Source organism: Aythya ferina (genome assembly GCF_964211825.1).
Source record: "Aythya ferina genome assembly, chromosome: 1".
NCBI lineage: Eukaryota > Metazoa > Chordata > Aves > Anseriformes > Anatidae > Aythya > Aythya ferina.
Window position 1 is genome coordinate 81,870,021 of NC_140296.1, and position 21,434 is coordinate 81,891,454.

General features: G+C 47.1%; 1 protein-coding gene across 1 annotated transcript; it reads right to left on the reverse strand.

Moving 5' to 3' along the window:
- Nucleotides 1-708: 708 nt before the first annotated feature.
- EIF1AX (eukaryotic translation initiation factor 1A X-linked) lies at nt 709-9,789 on the reverse strand. The gene is made up of 7 exons (XM_084506252.1): nt 9,666-9,789; nt 8,716-8,799; nt 6,861-6,964; nt 5,312-5,362; nt 4,290-4,371; nt 4,091-4,182; nt 709-1,888 (listed from the first exon to the last, which is right to left on the reverse strand). Exons 1-7 carry the CDS (start codon nt 9,679-9,681, stop codon nt 1,883-1,885), a joined length of 435 nt encoding a protein of 144 aa, XP_084362378.1. The 5' UTR covers nt 9,682-9,789; the 3' UTR covers nt 709-1,882.
- Between the last annotated feature and the right edge of the window lie 11,645 nt (nt 9,790-21,434).

Genomic DNA, 21,434 nt, shown 5'->3' on the forward strand with positions numbered 1-21,434 from the left:
TCCCATAGTATTTTTATCTTCAGTAACATTCACTGGATTTTAATCATTAACCTTTCTGCTAGCACAACTGAACAGAAATCTTCTGCACTTGGACCTCAAGCCCAGTTTTGAGAGCTTTTAACCATTTTCAGATCTGCTCAATAGTCTGAGGACACCAGTAAGCTAGGGAATGGTTTATAAACCTTATCCTGAAACTCTATCGTTTTTATGTTGATTCACAATTGAACTCTATAGACATAGAAAGACCTTATACACTTTAACAACAGGGAACTAAGAATGCTGTGTCAATAGCACCTTTTCCCAATATTTAGCAAGTTTTACAATGATTATTTAAAACCCATGAAACATTTGGCAAAACTACTCAATACTAAGAAATAATCATCCCTAGAATAAGATCAGATCCAATAAAGGATAGAGATGCTATGAAGAAGGAAAGATATAAGAGAGAGGACATGATCTTAAAAGCTCTGGAAGCTCTAGCACAGAACTTCTCCTCAAAAATCATGTAAAGCAATGAGGCCACTCAATATTTAAAGCCATTTTGTTTTTATCTATTGGGGGTAGTCACTTTACATCATACCAAAAAGACTGTAAAACGAATACAAGTGTCAAGAATCAGATTTTTATGGCACAAAAGGAAGTTTTGCATTAACCTGCTTTCAGAGTTGTTAAATACATAAGTGAAGACAAACTAAGGCTACCACAAAATAATATTTGCATGATGATATTAGTCTTTATTCAGCTTTTTGACTGACTCCTCCAGTCCAAAGGTGGAGAAGAATCTTTCCATTAATTTGTTTCAGTGATTCATCCTGGATGAAAAGATTCTTTTCCTACGTTTGACACAAGTGTAATTTCTCTTTTACGTCGTTATTCAAGGTTCACATAAACTTTAATGTTGTGCCTTACACTGCATGGAGTTTAAGATTAAAATAAAACTCTACTCTTAACATAACCCTTTTCTATAATGTAAAAATATTCTACATGTTTAACATATCAATAATGTTAAGCATTCACTTTGGGGAAAAAACTGCTTTATGTATTTTTCAGTACAAACCCAACTGCTAATGTTTTGTATCAGGGTATCCCTGTTAAGTTGGTTGCCACCCAGTGTTCATCTTCTGCAACTACAGCTTAACTACTGTACTTAAAATACAGAAGAGCTATGCATACAAGACAGTTTTTAACAACTGCAAATTTGAGATGCTGCTTACTTTTCTTTGTTACTTCCCTCTACCTCTCCACTATGGCAAATTTACAACTTCATAATAATGAGTGTTTTTAATTATCAAAATCAGTATAAAAATAGCAGCATGCTAGTAGACATGAAAAGCAGATTCACGCATTATGAATTTAAATGCAGCTTTCTGCCTTCCCTTTGTATTATCAAAATCTTTTAAAAGTTAACGTCAAGGAAAGGGGTATAAGGACAGACACTGCATAGTATGTTTTGATACTAATCTGAACTGGGTATTTAATCAAAATCCATGATAATTACAGGGTAAACAATTTTTATTTCAAAATACAAGATTAACTGCATTGTAGTGATGAAAGCAGAAGAGGGGAAAATGCAGTCTTTTACAGCCCATGTCATTGTATTTCACTTACATCCAGAGGTAAAAGCTCTAATTGGTGAAGAGACAAAATATTTGTGGCAATTCATTTAGCCTTTGTGATAATCCAGCATTATCCATCTCTAAAGAAATATAAATACTTTAAAACAAACATTGAAAATAAATCCTTTTGATGTAACAAACTACACTCTTTACCGAGAATTTTCAGTCTTCTTAAAAGAAAGGGACTTCACCCAAAAAATAATCGAAATATCAATGTAGAACAATCCTTGGAGGAAGGAAGTTGGAATGTAAACCTCTGTTCCAAATTAGATCTGAAAAATAAATAAAAAAAATCATTTTCTTCACATGATTTTTAATCAATCAGTTCTGTCTTTAAGTTTGTTTTTTTTTAATAGTCAAAACAGGAAACTTCCTGAACTCACTACAATAATGTTTTTACCTCAGCTTGTATCCCACTTTCTCAATAAGCAAACATCCACTTTCCTCTTACGTCCCCACCACTGATGTTATGCTATTACTGTTATATAAGGGAGCAATTACGCCAATATGCTTACATATAAACAGTACAGACATAAATAAGTGCTTGATTCTCAAGAACAAAAGCCAAAACTGAGTTTAAGGGTAAGGTTCCTAAGTATTGACTATCAAAAGAAGTTTAGTGGCAAAACAGTTTTCTAACCATTCTTCTGACTTGAGCAGCCAAGCAAGGGCTCCACCACATTAACTCTGACTTTCAAAGCCACACTTCATTCTAAGTGGGCTGCAATGATCCTCAGAGATTACTCATATTTTGTTACTTACACTTGCTCCTTTCTTAAAGAATATTGTAATATTGCATAGCTGAATAAAATTAAAAACAATCCTAGCTGCTCACATTAATATATTATCATCCCACACAAAGATGGATGTTTGGAAATTTTATTCTTGCAATATTCATACAGCAATTTAGCACTTTCAGTAGCTTCGTTATTAAAAGCACGCAGTACTAGAAAGCATTTCTAGCTAAACATTCAGTAAGCTCAACCGCTGACAGATCTAAAGGGCAATTTTTGAAGTCGGAAGAAAATTTACCAAGATTTTGGTACTTTGAAAATATGTGATCGAAATTGAGAGCCTCAATGAGGTCAAAATAATACAAGCATTTAAAGAGAATTAGCCGTATCACCAACTCAGAGAAACGACTAAAAAGATGATGAGTTAAAGTATCAGGAGATAATTACAACAGTCTATCCAATTAAGTTAACTCACAGGCTCAGTAAGTTACTACTTATCCTCTGAGCCTGCTGACTGTGTACACATTCATCTCTCTACTGCAAGATAAAGTAAATCATAGAAAAGATTTCACAGCAGATTCTAATTTGAATTATAATACATTTTACTACCATAAGAATGTGCACAGTCAGTTACTATGGGTTAGTGATAAGCAGTAACACAGTTGAATGTGACAATCTGCAAATTCGCAATTACGATTAGCACGACTAAGGTGAAGCTTTTCATGATCTTATGGAATTCACAGCATGCAACAAAAACTGAGATTTAAGGTATTAAACAAAAACAAAATAAAAAATCCTTCAACTGTTTCTGTACTTAGTATTAGATGGTGAGATTTTTAAAGCTACAGAGAAACTAGGAAGTTGAAACCTACATGGTTACGTAAGTCCTCAAAACAGCTACGTAACCTGTGACCTATTCCAGCAATTGGTGCCCAATACAATTTGGGTCAACATTGTCTACGGCTCGTCTTGATTCAAATGAACTGGCCAAATCTGCCCCACATGGCACAGGAACTGACCCACAGGTCTTTGTGCAGGCTCCCTGAGTGGTATTTCCAGACTACTTTGCAGGAGATGCCAGGAAATCCTACTCGTCTGCTAAACTTTCCTGTATCATCTACTTTGCTTTCCAACATGAGCCCCTTGGAAGGAGCTTACAGGAGCAGTATTTAGGGAGATGTTCCACTCCTTCAGAATCCAGCTACATCCAAGGATCTAACTGGTGAATTTTGTAACTGCAATTCCTCCCCCATGTGTGCACACACACACAATCACTCAATTAGACACTGCAACATAAATCTGAGTCTTTGGGGTCAATCTACTTTGATTTTGAGCATCTTAACAGTTAATGAGAAGACTGCTCTTCATTAAAGTTTTGATATCATGACACTAAGCATACGTGCTTTGCACAGAGGTGAACTAAAAGAGGACTGTAGGACAGAAAAGAGAACGGAACCCTTTTCTGAAGCAGTAATCTCAAACAACTATGAGGATTGTCTGAGGTAAAGCTTTATTCTGAAAAGAATTCCAGGAGCTGATGAAGTGAAACAACAGGTCCTTGAAGCAGTGCAAACTGAGAATGTGAATACACTATCATAAAATTATTTTAAGAATAAAATCCTTGACAAGGTAAGCTATTCTGAACATTAATGTATTGTTTTACTTGTTCTAAAAAACACTGAAAAACAGCTTATTGCCAAAGATGACAAACGTGATACAAAATACATGTCTACTACTTACATCATCAATATCTTCATCATCATCTCCAATATCATCAAACTGGATTTCATCATCATCTCCGGGACCAAATGTGTCTGTTTCATTGATTTTAGCTAAAAAAGCATTTAGAGAAGTTAAGGAATGCAATTATACCAAGTCAAGACACACTACATATTCTTATCCAATATGAACTTTGAATTTAAACTGAGAAGATTCTTACCATGTTCTGGAAGCTCCCCATATGCTTTCAGACTTCTGGCTTCATCTGCATTGTACTTTAGAATAACATCAGCCTTGTTATCCTAAATAAAGATTTATTAGACTTTATTAGTCATCTATAAAGGAAAAAAAAACTCCCTACTAACTACAGTTACTAGTTAACACCTATATTGTTTATGGAATAGCAGTATCTTGTTCCTCTATTTTCTTTAATTCTGAGCTTTAAAAAAAAACTAATTTATAAAATATCTTAATCTCTGGTGGGATATTTAATTTTGTCCTATTCTAAGCCACTTGAGAAGTTCAGTTCCATGCCTTTAAAATTAATCTTTCTTCAGAAAATACGCATAGTGAGGTGTTTGGTAGTCGCTGCGAAAGTTTTAAGCAATTCAATATATGCAGTAAACGACAACACCTTAAATAATTTACAATTTTATAACGTACGTTTCAGAAGCAGAATCTATCTTTGACTAAATTATGACAATACTGGAATTCATGAAAAAACATTTACCTAATGAAAGTTTGACAGTTGTTTTCCATTAGCCTTTACATTAGGTAAAGTTAAATTACTCTTTCCAGAAATTTAAGTAGAAACTATTCAGCAATTAATTGGTCTCTTAAGGTAAAAAGCCTAAACACCAAGGATCCAAAATTCTGATTACCACAATAAAGAGTTTGGTGCTTGGCTCCATCTTCCTTATATCACAAGACCCAAGCATCAAACAGCTACACCTGGAAAAAATAAAAGTTCAGGTGTGATGTCATTAAGGCCAGTGAGATGCCAACAAAGTCTCAGGGTGCAATTAAATTTGGAAGAACAAGTTGTACTGGGTATTTGTCATCTAGTCATGACAATCCTTCTGTAATACAAGGAAAGTAAAAATCATGATTTAGAATAACTACACGCAAATTCAAAAAAAATTAGATGGGAATTCACTCAGTATACCTGCTGCAACTTAACATTAAATAAAGCGGCCTGTAAGTTAAGTTATTTTTCAGTAGCTAATTACAGGGAATTTTTACCTGGTAGTCTCGTAAGCCAACCAGTATGATATCTGATGTATTAATCCAAACCTGAAAGAGTAAGCATGTGTTGTATTTATTTATATATACACACACGTACATACACACACACTGAAAGACATTAAAATTACACTACAGTTACCGTTTCTACCTTCTGACTAATTAACTGGAAATATCCAATGTCATATTTTAACAGCAGAATCAAGCTTATAAATATCAGTAGATTTATTAGTAATAGCTCCATAATATGCTAAACAAGGTAAATCAAACTTCCTTGAAGGGCTTCTAGCCAGCAGGGTGGTTATTAGGTCATAGCTTTTGCAGAACAACAGAAATACTGCACCAAGCCACCTTTGTGAACTGAGCTCCAGAACAGCAAAAAAATAAAGAAAGGAAGAGCTGGTGAAGGGGGTGATGGAAGAGCACAGTGATGATCCCAAGGAAAAGAATGGTGCTGCTTCTAGTAACTGACTATGCTCATCAGTCAAACCAAAGCCAGAAGCCTGCAGAACAGGACACGCGGACATAAATGCACCCGACAGTTCTAGCCCACACTAGCTTGGTTGTTGTAGAAGGAGCCTACTTCAGTTAAGACTTCATTTTGACACCAGGAGTAGTGAAGTGATGCTTTCCGTAGTGAGAAATTAATTCTGCAGTGCCTAGCTTTTATCTGTGAGCCTTCTTCATTACCCTCAACAGTTCAAGTAACAAATGTATTGCTGGCAGCTAGTGGGGCTCACAATGACACCAAGATACATGCGTTTACTGGTCTCCAAAAACTAACAGGTCCACAATGAGCACATTGTGGACCATCTGTTTTTATTGAAACCCTTCAGTACCATGCACCATAAAGGACAGAAAGTTGTAACATCTGAAAAGGGTAAGAGATGACACCATCCAAAGATGGCAGTTATGATAGCAAATGTAACTTCCCTGAAGGTACAAAGTTTTGCAGATCAGCTCTGCATTTCATCTTTCTAGGAACTGATGAAGTGGACAACGAAGTGATGGCATTTGGGGTGCCTGCAGGAAGCTGTACAATTTTCCTCAATTGCCCTACCAGAACTATTCCCAGGTAAGTCACCAGTGAGAAGATGAAAATACATAGCCAGGTCCTCCCAAGTTCAAACAATAAACTAAGAAGGGTACCAAAACATGATTCTTAATGGTTTTAGGAAATAGCATATAAAAAAATGGCTTCAGACAACCCTTTTACACTTCCATTTTCCTCTGCTGGATGTCACTCATATAAAGAGAAGTTCTCCTGCTAAGCTAAGAACTGATCTAGTCTCAGATACTGCATGCTGATCACGTTCCCTAGCCTCATCCCCTATCTCCCACCAGCCCAGGCTGCCCAAAGCCCCATCCAGCCTGGCCTCGAGCACCTCCAGGGATGGGGCAGCCACAGCTTCTCTGGGCAGCCCGTGCCAGTTAGAAATACTAACTGTATTTTGTAAAGAGCTACACACAGATTTTTATTTTTATTTTTTTTTACAACTGCTTATCATGCGTAATGCCACTCTATTCTATTGCAATGCTTCCAAATTACCTTTTTTCTTAGTTTCCCTCTGATATGACATAACCTCTTCACACCATCGAAACACAATGCCTCCAGTCTTCCATTGCCTAACATCTTGATCACCTGGGCATATTCTGAAAGAGACAGGAAGTTTGAGTAAAGCTACAATAAAAAAACAGCTTCATAAAACAAGTGGTAACTTTTGTCCCTGTAACCAAAACCTGCTGTAACAATTCAGTAAACACGAACTCCTGAGAGGACAATTATTCAGCCACACGGGCTGATGGAATTTCGTTGTTGACATTAATGTTTGCAAACACTGGTCCTTCTTGGTTGTATCCATGCTTTTGCTTTCATTACATGCTTACTGAAGATGATTCTTACAGTTACCAGGTTATGCTCAGAGTTTAAGTTAATTATAGCGACACAGTTCCTGTCCTTACAAAATCATGTGTTACTACCAAGGGAAGAGGAGGAAGTGGCACGTTCTGTGTACCCCGCCAACACTCTGAATCCCATCTACAGAAAAAAACAAAACAAAACAAAACAAAACAACACGTTCTGCTTTTAAGGGCAATTTCTGATGATGTCAGGAACTGTCTGAAAGGCACCCCCGTACTTACCAGGCTTCAGCTGTGGAAGCTTCTCTCCAGCATCCCTCCCATCCTTGCCATCTCTCACGTTATTTTTAATCTCCTTCCCTCACTCAGATGCAGAAATCACTACTGAAGTTCTTTACTCATAGTATTAAAGTTTGCAGTGTAACATATCACCACTTAACTGAAAGGAATATGGCTTGTGAGAATGATAACATTCTCTGACCACCCACACTTGCCAGGAAAAGAAATTTTCTTAATTAGCCAGAGCTGTATTTCAATATTCTACAACCTTGCCATAGCACAAGCTAGACAGTGCAACAAACCTCATCATAATATTAAAAATTGAGTGGATTTCATTAAACAGATTTTGCTTGGTAGTTGAAACAGACTTTGAGTTTTATAGGTGCATCAAAATCAACTTGTTTTTACTTACAACTTTCCCAGAATTTCAGCAAAAGATTAAAAAAAATGCATTAAGATGGTGCTGTCTTTACAGCCATTTAAGGTCAGCACTCTGCCAGTATTTCTAACAAGCCTTAGTTTATTTGCTCTTCTTGCTCAGCTGGGGAAGCACTCACATATATGCAAGCCACTACAAGAGTGTGACACGCAGGCCAGGGTAAACCAAAAGGCAGGTGAGATCACTGTCACCAGAAGGCAGAGGACAGGGGAACCCCAGCCACCACCCTCCAGCTGAATACCCCTGTTGCTTGTTTTGCCTGAACCTGTCCAAGTAAGGACCTTTTGATAATTCCCATTTTAATACCTGTTGGGCATCCCGCCCCCAACCCAGCAGGCAATTCATCTAAGCCAAGAGGGGAAGTGGAAGAACGCTGAGGTCTTTCCAGCCAGACTTCAGAGATCTCAGAGAAGGACCCAGGAAACGCTGCAGTTGGTATAAAACGGAGCAGGACCATGCATCCAAGGGACAGCCAGCAACTGCTTGAAAGAGCAGCTAGGCTAGGTGCTTACAGCCCCTCACGAAGAGCAGCCCAAGGGATCCCCAGAGAACATTTACATGCATGCTGTATTACACACCAAATAATATCAGGGAGGGGCAAGCTTCATTCTTAAGTGGTGAAGCTATTTAACATTTCCCTTTTCCTAACATCACCCTTCTACTCTCAATCTGTAATTTAGAGTTCAAATACAACCCCAGTGAGAATCCCTTTTTTTTTCTTCCAGAATAACTTTGTATTTCTCAGACATCCAGATGTTTTGTGTGTGTGTCACTTACACACCTGACTGAAACCGATGGCACTGACAAACTGTAGTTGAGAACTCACCTTGCCCATCCTCCTTGAACACCAGTTCTCTTTTTTCTGATTCATTCTCATTCTTACCTCGTCGTCTGTTTTTACCTCCTTTACCTACATTTTAAAAGGGGAGAAAATAGTATGTGTTATTACTTGTGAAGGGCCTGGGACACAAGTCCTGTAAGGAACGGCTGAGGGAATTGGGGGTGTTTAGTCTGGGGAAGAGAAGGCTCAGGGAAGACCTCATTGCTCTCTGCAGGTACCTGAAAGGAAGGTGTGGGGAGCTGGGGGTTGGCCTCTTCTCACAGGGAACTAGTGATAGGACTGGAGGGAATGGCCTCAAGTTGTGCCAGGGGAGGTTCAGGTTGGGAATTAGCAGACATTTCTTCTCAGAAAGCGCAGTCAGGCACTGGGATGGGTTGCCCAGGGAGGTGGTGGAGTCACCGCCCCTGGGGGTGTTCAAGGAGAGGCTGGACATGGTGCTTGGGGAGAGGGCTCAGTGGGTGACAGTAGTGGTAGGGGGATGGTTGGACCAGGTGATCTTGGGGGTCTCTTCCCACCTTAATGAGTCCATGAACGCAGTAAGCGCAGTAACCAGACGAGGATTTCCGTGCCTGCTTCCTTTTAACCACCCTCCCCAGCCCTGCCTGCTTCGCTCATCCTCCACTTCCACCCCAACCCCTCCCCGGGCACCAGCACCACAGAACCCCCCTCCTCCTCCTCCCTCCCAGCCCTCCACCCGCCCTCCCCGCCCTTCCTACCCCCAAACCCCAGCCCCCCCAATCCCCCCCTTTACCCCCCCACAACCCCCCCCAGCCGCTGGGCGCGGCGCAGGAGCCCCACACGTGGCAGGCCCCGGGCGGCCCCGCTACCCCCGGCGGGGCCCGCATCGGGCTCGGGGCTCGGGGCCGGGCCCCGGGGCCGGGGGCTGGCGGTGGGGAGGGGCCGGGGGGGAAGGGAGGGACCCGGGGGGGCCTCACCTTTGTTCTTGGGCATGGCGCCGGGCGCGGGGCGGCGGAGGGCGGCGGGCGGGCCTGGGGGCTCGGCGAGCGGCGGCTGCGCGCGGTAAAGGGAGAGCGGCGGCGGAAGGCGCGGGGAGGCGGCGGGGCCGGCGGGAGGCGCCCCCTGCAGGAGCGGAGGAGCCGCAGCCGCGGGGATGGGGTGGGAAGGGGTGGGGTGGGATGGGATGGGATGGGGGGGGGGGTAGCGGCCCTGCAGCAGCCTTGCAGCAGCCTACACAGTGCTGGGCTGTGCGCTGGGAGCTAGGACAGCGCTGGTATCACAGCGGTGCTGTGCCTGCTGCTGAGCAGTGCTGGCACCGCATCGGGACTCCCTCCAGCTCCCCAGGGCCAGCAGGCTGCGCGTGGGCAAAGAGAGACCAAGGGACATCACCAGGGCAGCTGACCTAACCCAAGCAAACCCAACCGTGCCATGTGCTGTCACACTCAGCAAGAAAAGAAGCACAGCACCTCTGGGCCCCACGGCTGCCTGTGTTTCATTGGGTGTTCAAAGGGAAAATCCCCACTGCACACCCTGCAACTGCTGCTACCTGGAGTAAGTGGGTAGCATTAATTTCTCAGCAGGCTAGAACCCGCTTGAAGCCAGCCGCCCAGCAATCCTGGAAGAGATCATGGACTGGCCAGAGGGCAGGGACTTCAGAGTGCCGACAAAAAGGTAACGCGTGCCAAAGGGGCACCACCACACAAAGAGTTGCCAGAAGACAGAAAGCAGTAGGTGTTGTTCACTGACGGATCCTGCCGTGTGCTAGGGAGCCATCGGAAATGGCAAGCTGCTGTGTGGAGTCCCACACTGTGAGTTGTGGAGGCCGGGGAAGGGGAAGGGGAGTCGAGTCAGTATGCAGAAAAGAAAGCCGTACAACTGGCCCTACAGATTGCCGAAAGAGAAAAATGGCCAGCACTGTACCTCCACACTGACTCATGGATGGTGGCAAATGCTCTGTGGGGGTGGTTGCAGCAATGGAAACCAAGCAACTGGCAGAGCAGAGGTAAACCTACATGGGCTGCTACCCCGTGGCAAGATATTGCTGCTCAGGTAGAAAACCTGGGGGTAAAGGTACGTCAGGTAGGTGCCCACGTGCCCAAGAGTCGCCCTACGGAAGAACATCAGAACAACACAGAGGTGGATGGAGCTTCAGAACTTGAAGTGGCTCAGGTGGACCTGGACTGGGCACGTAAGGGTGAGCTGTTTGTCGCTCGATGGGCCCATGAAACATCAGGACATCTGGGGAGGGATGCCACATACAGATGGGCTCGTGATCGAGGCGGGGACCTGACCACTGAGGCCATCACACAGGTTACCCATGAGTGTGAGACCTGTGCTGCAATCAAGAGAGCCACGAAGGTAAGGTCTCCCTGGAACAAGGGGAGATGGCTAGGGTTTCAATATGGTGAGGCCTGTCAAATTGACTATATCGGAGCACTCCCACGTACCCTCCAAGGCAAACGGTACATACTCACCATGGTAGAAGCAACTACTGGGTGGCTGGAAACATTACCTGTAAAGCATGCCATGGCCTGAAGCACTTTTTGGGCCTGGAAAGGCAAGTGCTGTGGCGTCACGGTACACCAGAGAGTATCAAGTCTGACAATGGGAGTCATTTCCAAAACAATCTTGTCACCTCCTGGAGCAAGAGGCATGGCATTGAGTGGGTGTATCACATCCCTTATCACCCACAAGCCTCTGGGAAGGTTGAGAGGTACAATGGACTGTTAAAGACTATGTTACGAGCATGGGGTGCTGGGACATGGAAACAATGGGAAATAAATCTACCAGAAGCCACTTGGCTAGTTAACAGCAGAGGGTCCGACAACCATGGTGGTCCTGCTGAAAGAAATCCCTTACACACGGTGAGAGGAGCTGAAGCCCCCCTAGTGCATGTAGGGAAGTGGATGGGGAAGGCGGTGTGGGTTGCTCCTGCCTCGGTCAAAGGCAAACCCAGTCGTGGGGTTGTCTTCGCCCAAGGACCAGGGTACACCTGATGGGTCATGCAAAAGAACGGGGATATCGGGTGCATACCTCAAGGAGATTTAACCTGGGGAGAAAACTATTCTGTAATCTGAGTTATATGTTGTAGGAAGACACTGCAGGATCAATGATAGGTCAACTTTGCAAGGAACTGGGCAAGTGCAGTAACGTCTCGAGCTAAGAAGGTGCTGGCATCCAGAAATCCAACACTGCTGGTCCTGAGTGAGCACTTTGGCAGATGAAGACTAAATCATCACCAGTTCTTATGAACATTTTTTGAGAAAGACCTATGGAATGAAAAGATGTACCTACCCATCAGTCTGTTCAGGGACAAGGAACAACGGTGATGAGAATACTTACACGCTAGAGTATGGGGGACCTGAGAGTGACACAAATGTTATGGAATAAGGGGTAGAGGTTGTACTGGCTCTGGCTGAGATGTTAGCTGTCCCTGCAGCAGCCCACACAGTGCTGTGCTCTGCACTTGGAGCTAGAACAGCGCCGGTATCACACCAGTGCTGTGACTCTTGCTGAGCAGTGCTGGCACCGCATCAGGACTCCCTCCACACACACGGAGCCAGCAGGCTGTGGGTGGGCAAGAGGTGGGCAGGGGACATCCCCAGGGCAGCTGACCTAACCCAACCAAAGGTCTATTCCATGCCCTGTGGTGTCACACTCAGCTCTTATTAGAGGTGGAAAAAGGAAGAAGAGGGGAGGGGTGGGCTCTCGCTGTGAAAACATCTGTCCTCCCAAAAACCAGCTATGTGCATTGAAGCCCTGCTTCAAGGTCGTGGTCAAGCATCGGTCCTTGGTGGGAAGTAGAGAGTAATTTCTTTCCTCTGCACTTCCACACAGCCTTTGCTTTGATCTTTATCTTTATCTTTATCTTTATCTTTATCTTTATCTTTATCTTTATCTTTATCTTTATCTTTATCTTTATCTATCTTTATCTTTATCTTTATTCTTTTCCCTTTTCCCCTTTCCCTTTTTTTCCCTGTAGTTAAATTGTTAAATTAATAATATTTTCCCTTAATAATTATTTTTTCCTTTAATTAAATTATCCTTATGTCAACCCATGAGTTGTTTCTTTCCTTTTCTTCTTCCCTTCCCCTCCTCTTCTGAGGAGGGGGAGTGAGAGAGCGGCTGTGTTGGAGTTCAGCTGCCTAGCAAGGTAAAACCAGCCCAGTGGGGAATGGGGCTGCAGCTTTCCCCTTGCAGGTTCAAGCAGTAGCAAAGCTGAGCATGTATCCCCGAGATGCACAGGACACACTCAGGCCGAGACAGGCTCCTAAGGTGACCGGCTTGTTGGGTTTGTGCTTTGCGCATTGCGGTGGCCAGGGCTGGGGTTTGGGGTGCACGGGGCAGCTGTGTGATGCTGAGCCGAGACTGGGGCCATGGGCTGGGGCCTCCCAGAGCTGCGGTGGTCACCATGGTGCTCTGGTGCCCACAATGGAACTGGGATGAGTCGGCATGGGGACTGTCAGCGGGGCTCTGTGATGCAGTGCGCTGCAGGTCATCGGTGAGTGCGGCAGGCGGGGGAAAGGCTGGCCGAGGGCAGGGTCAGGGGCACAAACGGCAGCCCCCGGGGTGGTTTCTAAGGCTGGGATGAGGGCGCAGCCCCTCTGGGGAGGGCCTTGGGCTGGGCACAGAGGTGCCCCAGCCAGGGCAAGTGCCCAGAGGCTTTGGGGATGAGGCAGGCTCACGTGGCCCCAGGAGACGCTGCTGCCCCACAGGGGCTGGGGCTTGGAGACAGTCTCCTGTGGTGCCCCCTGCCTTGTCAGCAGCCCTGCTGGGCTCTTCTCTTTGCCCCTGCTGCGGCAAAGCCCAGCCCAGGGCTGCTCATGGGCAGAGCTTGGCAGGACGGTCCCCACGCCACCTCTGGCCAGGGCTCGCAGCCCTGTTGGACACCTGAGAGCTGCACACAAACACCTGCCTGGGGGGGCCTGTGGCCCGGGATGTGCAGCGCTCCCAAACCCTGCCCTTGCTGCCTCCAAGCTCCATTGCCCCCTCTCCTACCTACCCTCGCATCTCTCTGGCTCCTGTCCCTTCTCCCCCAGCCACCAGCTCCCTCGCACCCAGCCCTGCTGAGCCCCTTCTCTCCCATCTCTTCCAGACCATGGCTATCACGATAGTTCACGTGCTGTCGGTGCTGAGCCTCCTACAGCTCATGCTTCAGGTTGGGGACCAGCCTGACAAGGTCACCCAGGACCTCATGCAAGAGCGAGAGGCGATGATGAGGCAGGAGATGTCGCAGCTGCTGCAAGAGTTGGAGGAGGGGAGCAAGCTGCAGAGTAGGAACAGCGCAGTATTCGTACTCCTCACCATGTGCCACCACTGGCAGTTCTGGGCGCTTTGTGAAGTGCCTCTGATACTGTTTGGCATGTACTGGCTGCCCAGACAGAGAAAAGCTGAGGGCAATGCTGCTGCTGACTATTGGAGCTCTAGCAGCGAGGATGAGGGTGTAGGAGAGGAAGATGATGAAGTTGAGGAGGAGTTGAGCGTGGAAGAGGAGTGGAAAGAAGAGGACCTCAAAAGCCAACGTGATCTGGGCCTGCTTGTGGGTCAGCTGGGGAAGTCTCTGCTGCTGAAGCTGCTCAGGATGCAGAACATCATGGAAGAGACGGCAGGGGCGAACCCTGCAGCAGCAAATGCCCTTCAAAGAAGCACCCTCCTGATGGAGCTGCAGGCAGAGATGGGTTTGTTTGCAACCCTGGTTGAGAACAACCTGGCTGTTTCTTCCCTCAGTTGCTCCAATGCCCGACTTAATGGTTCTCCTCGTAGTTCCCTTCGAGCTTCCCCTGAGGAATACCTAGAACGATTAGATGCATAGGAATAGTCAGATAGCTGAGTTGTTTTTTTTTTTTTTTCTACAAGATGATTTCTCCGATATAGAATAGCTACCTAAATAGAAATAGACGTGTAGTTTATAAGGACAACCCTGCAGCTGGGTTTTGGCATTCCAACAAAACTACGAATTGAAGACTCTCGCCTGATCCATCTGCAGATGCTGCTGCCACGAGTCCTGCAGCAGAGGCTGCCATTACGACCAGCACAGCAACTGCCCACGCTGCCAGGGGAGTGGACCCCTCTAGAAGCATTAGTTCAAGTAAAAAGACAATAAATTATGTTGTTTAACACCATCCCTGAGTGTCTTCTCTTGAGCGTCTAAGAGAAAGTTATTTGGGCGATGCTAGCCTTTGGTTCCATCTTTTCTCTCCAATAAAGACATGATCTTTGGGCTTGGTTGTATGTTAGCAGTGGCTACGTTTCTGACAAGTCATTTGGGAACAGCAGGATTTCTGCAGCCTGCTGTTATGAGAGGTAAGTGCAAAGAGCACTGCTGCCTCTTGCAGCCGCTGCTGCTCAGGAGTGCTGCTGCCCAGCTGCAGGGACTCAGCACAGAGCCTGGGTGTCCTGATTTCAGTTAGGACAGAGTTAATTTCTTTTCTAGTAGCTGGTAGAATGCTATGTTTTGACTTAGGATGAGAAGAGTGCTGATAACACCTCAATGTTTTAATGGTTTCAGAGCAGTGCTTACACCAAGTCAAGGGCATCTCATCTTCACGTTTTACCAACGTGACCATGCAGAGGATGTGAGAGAAAAGGATGGAAAATCGAAGCTTTCCTTAAAGGCATGGGTAACTTAGTTATAAATAGAAACAATGGGGGGGAAAGGGGTTCTCTGAGAATCGTGCTACTCCAAATTCCCCAGATCTGGTCCCAATATCTGGCACTTTGTGGGGCTAAACTGTGCTTCAGTGAGAAGAATGTCTTCTGGTGTGAACTGAAATTATACCTCTATGCCACAATGTGGTTTTATTTTTTTTCTTTTATTTTTTTTCTTTTTTCTTTTTTCCTTTGGGGGTTTGGGGGCAGGGGCAAAATTCCTTGTGGACACCTCCAGGAGGAGTTGCAAAATAATAATAAACTTTACAGAATCACAGAATCACAGAATCACAGAATTTCTAGGTTGGAAGAGACCTCAAGGTCATCGAGTCCAACCTCCAACCTAACGCTAACAGCCCTCCACTAAACCATATCCCTAAGCTCTACATCTAAGCGTCTTTTGAAGACTTCCAGGGATGGTGACTCCACCACTTCCCTGGGCAGCCTGTTCCAATGCCTCACAACCCTTTCTGTAAAGAAGTTCTTCCTAACATCTAACCTAAAACTCCCCTGGCTCAACTTAAGCCCATTCCCCCTCGTCCTGTCACCAGGCACGTGGGAGAACAGGCCAACCCCCACCTCGCTACAGCCTCCCTTGAGGTACCTAAAAAGAGCGATAAGGTCACCCCTGAGCCTCCTCTTCTCCAGGCTGAACAAGCCCAGCTCCCTCAGCCGCTCCTCGTAGGACTTGTTCTCCAGGCCCCTCACCAGCTTCGTCGCCCTTCTCTGCACCCGCTCAAGCACCTCGATGTCCTTCTTGTAGCGAGGGGCCCAAAACTGAACACAGTACTCGAGGTGCGGCCTCACCAGAGCTGAGTACAGGGGGACGATCACCTCCCTAGCCCTGCTGGTCACGCTGTTCCTAATACAAGCCAGGATGCCGTTGGCCTTCTTGGCCACCTGAGCACACTGCTGGCTCATATTCAGCCGACTATCCACCATCACTCCCAGGTCCTTCTCTGCCTGGCAGCTTTCCAACCATTCCTCTCCCAGCCTGTAGCTCTGCTTGGGGTTATTGCGCCCCAGGTGCAGGACCCGGCACTTGGCCTTGTTAAACTTCATGCAGTTGACCTCAGCCCATCGGTCCAGCCTATCCAGATCCTCCTGCAGAGCTTTCCTACCCTCAAGCAGATCGACACACGCACCTAACTTGGTGTCATCTGCGAACTTACTGAGGGTGCACTCGATGCCCTCGTCCAGATCATCGATGAAGATATTAAAGAGGACCGGCCCCAGCACCGAGCCCTGGGGGACGCCACTAGTGACTGGCCTCCAACTGGACTTGGCTCCATTCACCACGACTCTTTGGGCCCGGCTATCCAGCCAGTTTCTAACCCAACGAAGCGTGCGCCAGTCCAAGCCAAGAGCAGCCAGTTTCTTGAGGAGAATGCTGTGGGAGACGGTGTCAAAAGCCTTGCTGAAGTCAAGGTAGACCACATCCACAGCCTTTCCCTCATCCACCCAGCGCGTCACTCTGTCATAGAAGGAGATCAGGTTCGTCAGGCATGACCTGCCTTTCATAAAGCCATGCTGACTGGGCCTGATCGCCTGCTTCCCCTTCAAGTGCTGCATGATGACTCTCAGGAGGATCTGCTCCATGAGCTTTCCTGGCACTGAGGTCAAACTGACAGGCCTGTAGTTTCCTGGGTCTGCCCTCCGGCCCTTCTTGTAGATGGGCGTCACGTTTGCTAGCCGCCAGTCGATTGGGACCTCCCCCGATAGCCAGGACTGTTGATAAATGATGGACAGCGGCTTGGCCAGCTCCTCTGCCAGTTCCCTCAGTACCCTTGGGTGGATCCCATCTGGCCCCATCGACTTGTGCACATCTAAGTGCCGTAGTAGGTCACCAACCAGTTCTTCATGGATAATGAGGGCCACATCCTGCTCCCCATCCCCTTCCACCAGCTCAGGGTACTGGGTATCCAGAGAACATCCGGTATTGCCGCTAAAGACTGAGGCAAAGAAGGCATTGAGCACCTCCGCCTTTTCCTCATCTCTTGTAACTAAGTTTCCCCCCGCATCCAGTAAAGGATGGAGATTCTCCTTAGTCCTCCTTTTTGTGTTGATGTATTTATAGAAACGTTTTTTGTTATCTTTAACGGCAGTAGCCAGATTGAGCTCCAGATGAGCTTTGGCCTTCCTAATTTTGTCCCTGCACAGCCTCGCTACTTCTTTAAAGTCCTCCTTAGTGGCCTGCCCACTTTTCCAAAGCTTATAAACCCTCTTTTTCCTCCTAAGATCAAGCCACAATTCTCTGTTGAGCCAGGCCGGTCTTCTTCCCCGCCAGCTCGTCTTTGGGCACGTGGGAACAGACCGTTCCTGCGCCATTAAGACTTCCCTCTTGAAGAGCGCCCAGCCTTCCTGGACCCCTCTGCCCTTCAGAACCGCCTCCCAAGGGACTCCACCAACCAGTGTCCTGAGCAGCTCAAAGTCAGCCCTCCGAAAGTCCAATACAGCGGTTTTACTGGTCCCCTTCCTCGCCTCGCCAAGAATAGTGAACTCCACCATTGCGTGGTCACTCTGCCCTAGACAGCTCCCGACGATCACGTCCTCCACCAGTCCTTCTCTGTTTGTGAAGAGAAGGTCTAGCGGGGCACCTCCCCTGGTAGGCTCACTAACCAGCTGCGTCAGGAAGCTATCTTCCACGCTCTCCAGAAACCTCCTAGACTGCTTTCTCAGGGCTGTGTTGTGCTTCCAGGATATGTCAGGGAAGTTGAAGTCCCCCACGAGTACAAGAGCTGATGATTTTGCAACCTCTGTCAGCTGCCTGTAGAATTCCTCATCCGTCTCCTCATCCTGGTTCGGCGGTCTATAGCAGACCCCGACCAGGACACTAGCCTTGTTGTCCCTGCCGATCCTAACCCAAAGGGACTCGACCTTGTCATTCCCAACCTCGAGTTCTACAGCCTCGAAAGACTCTCTAATATAGAGAGCCACACCACCACCCCTTCTATGCTGCCTGTCCCTTCTATAGAGCTTATAGCCAGGCATTGCAGCACTCCAGTCATGAGACTGGTCCCACCACGTCTCCGTGATGGCAACCAAGTCGTAGCCTGCCTGCCGCACGATGGCTTCCAGCTCCTCCTGTTTGTTACCCATGCTGCGTGCATTGGTGTAGATGCACTTCAGCTGGGCCATTGCCTTATCCTCCGGCCTTGCCATTGTTCCCCCTGGCACAGCCCCAACAATCCTAGCCTCAGCCCCATCCCCCTTCCTACCTAGTTTAAAGCCCTCTCAATGAGCCCTGCCAGTTCCTGGCCCAGGATCCTTTTTCCCCTAAAAGATAGGGACCCGTCTGCGGCCATCAGGCCAGGTGCTGAGTAAAGTGCCCCATGATCAAAAAACCCAAGATTTCTGCGTTGGCACCAGCCCCGGAGCCACGTGTTTAACAGGTGGGCTTTCCGTGTCCTCTCTGAACTCCTCCCTGCCACCATAGGGATGGACGAAAACACCACCTGCACTCCCGCTCCATCCACTAACCGACCCAGCCCCCTAAAGTCCCTTTTGATAGCCTTGAGGCTTCTCTCTTCGATGTTATCACTGCCCGCCTGGACTATCAAAAGGGGGTAATAGTCAGAGGGGCGTACCAGGTTAGGAAGCTTCCTGGCAACGTCCCTGACCCTGGCCCCAGGGAGACAGCAGACTTCCCTACGGGTAGGGTCCGGCCGACAAATAGGGCCCTCTGTTCCCCTAAGAATCGAGTCACCAACAACAATAACCCTCCTGTCTTTTTTGGTGGAGGCAGTCCTGAGGCGCGGAGTCGACCTCCTCGCTCCAGGCATCCTCCTGGGAACATTTGCTACCTCTTCCTCACACACCGGCCTCTCAATCTCTAGGGCCTCAAACCTGTTGTGTAAGGGCACCTGGGAAGGTGGGGCCGGAAGGGGAGAGCATCGCCTGCGATGTCGAGCAGGGACCTGTTTCCATTCCTCCTCAGCTCCCAGATCCCCTCCCTCTGCCCGACGGGGACAGGGCAGGGGGTCCGCCCCCATTTGGGGAGTCTCACCTCGGCACCTCCCCTTGAGGCCCTGCAGGGAGTTACTCCAGAAGTCTATCTCCCGCTCACACTCCCTGATGGCCCTCAACCTCTCCACCTCCTCCTTGAGCTCCGCCACCATGCGGACCAGGTCAATGGTTTAGGTGAAGGAAAACTTCCTTCTCTATTGTGGTTGTTTCTGTTTCCTTTTCCATATGGTCTTAAAATGAAGGTCCTATTTTCTGGCCTTCGGCAGAGCGTAAGCATGCCGGAACACTTCACATTCATAGATCATATTTGTCTGCACTGATAATATCATACCTATAGTCTGTTGCCGGCTGCAAAGTAGCTTATGCCTCAGGTACTGTTTCCTGCCTTTGTAACTTTTGTTACTACATCCTGGTAAGTCTTCAAAAGGGAAATGGAGTTACCCTGTTCAGAAAAAAAACACCACCCAGAAGAAACTTTGGTTGTTTTCAGGGCCTGAATTCTCACTGCAACCAAAGGCGGGTATAGAATCATAGATTATCCCGAGTTGGAAGGGCCCCATAAGGATCATCGAGTCCAACTCCTGGCACCACACAGGTGTACCCAAAAATTCAGACCGCGTGACCAAGTGCGCAGTCCAAATGCTTCTTAAACGCCGACAGGCTTAGTGCAGCGACTACTTCCCTGAGGAGCCTGTTCCAGTGTGCGACCACCCTCTCAGTGAAGAACTCCTGATGTCTAGCCTCAACCTCCCCTGCCTCAGGCTGACACCATTGCCGTGGGTCCTATCAGTGGTGACTGAAGAGAATAGATCGGTACCTGCCCCTCCACTCCCCCTCGCGAGGAACCTGTAGACTGCGATGAGGCCTCCCCTCAGCCGCCTCTTTTCCAGGCTGAACAGGCCCAGTGACCTCAGCCGCTCCTCATACGACTTCCCCTCTGGGCCCTTCGCCATCTTTGTAGCCCAATATCTTACTGACTTGAAGAAAGAGGCTTTAATCTATCCTGCTTTGTTTACTAGCAACCACCCCTCACCGAGCATGCGCTCTGAATTTCTCGGAGCCTATTACTTTAAACGGAGACTGGAGAACTTTTCACCAATCATAACTAAGATATGCTTGGCTAGAGCCACTCAAGCTCCACCCAAAAGAGAGAAAATAATATAAATTGGCCTAAGAGAGAGGGGATGTTAGGGGAGATACCACCCCGAGGGAATACAACATCCTTAGGACCTCCTGACTCCTGGGACCAGTCGACGGGCTGAGACTCTCTCTCTCCCTCCCCCTCCACACACACCCTCCGCCCCCCCCCCCCCATTGGGATGCCTTTGGGTGAGATTTGAACGCTTGGTTATTGTTATAAATGAGGTCTCAACTCAATCTGAAGTTTGTAATATTTATAAAACAAATATTTCTAAAAGCTATAAAAGCTATAAAAGGCATAAAAGGCAAGTAAACAGCGCTGGGTGTGCGGGGAGTCTACGCTCCACCAACACTCACACACAAACATCAAACATTCTAAATATACAGAACATTGCTTTACATACTAAACGCAAGTATGCCTCTACATACGTACAATCAGGAAAGGTAGCAAACAATCCTCTAAGTTCCGTAACTTAATAAAAATCGAGTACGCCTATACACGTGCACGATCAGAAAAGGTAACAAACAATCCTTTAAGTTCCGTGACTTAACAGTCTCCATTTTCCATTCCTTTTGAGCGATGTGTCTCACTTTAAGTTGTCAAGCAACTCGGTCTTCAGGTCTTATGTATCCCGTTCTTCCCAGATCGAAGAAAAGCATATCCATCTCCTTGTGAAGGCCAATAGGCCTGGGTCAAAAGGCACGTTCAGGTCAGCAGGGGGCGCAACAGCAAAAGCCTGCGATGGCTGTAACAGCAGAGGGGCCCGTGGCGTAGCAGTCATAGAATCATAGAATCATAGAATATCCTGAGTTGGAAGGGACCCTTAAGGATCATCAAGTCCAACTCTTGACACCGCACAGGTCTACCCAAAAGTTCAGACCATGTGCCTAAGTTCACAGTCCAATCTCTTCTTAAATTCAGACAGGCTCGGTGCAGTGACCACTTCCCTGGGGAGCCTGTTCCAGTGTGCAACCACCCTCTCTGTGAAGAA

Excerpts from the sequence above, each read along its gene's own strand:
- EIF1AX (XM_084506252.1), bottom strand. Across the intron at positions 6,965-8,715 it reads GTTCAAGGAGGATGGGCAAG|AATATGCCCAGGTGATCAAG; the intron begins GTGAGTTCTCAA and ends TGTCTCTTTCAG. Across the intron at positions 5,363-6,860 it reads GAGGGAAACTAAGAAAAAAG|GTTTGGATTAATACATCAGA; the intron begins GTAATTTGGAAG and ends TTACTCTTTCAG.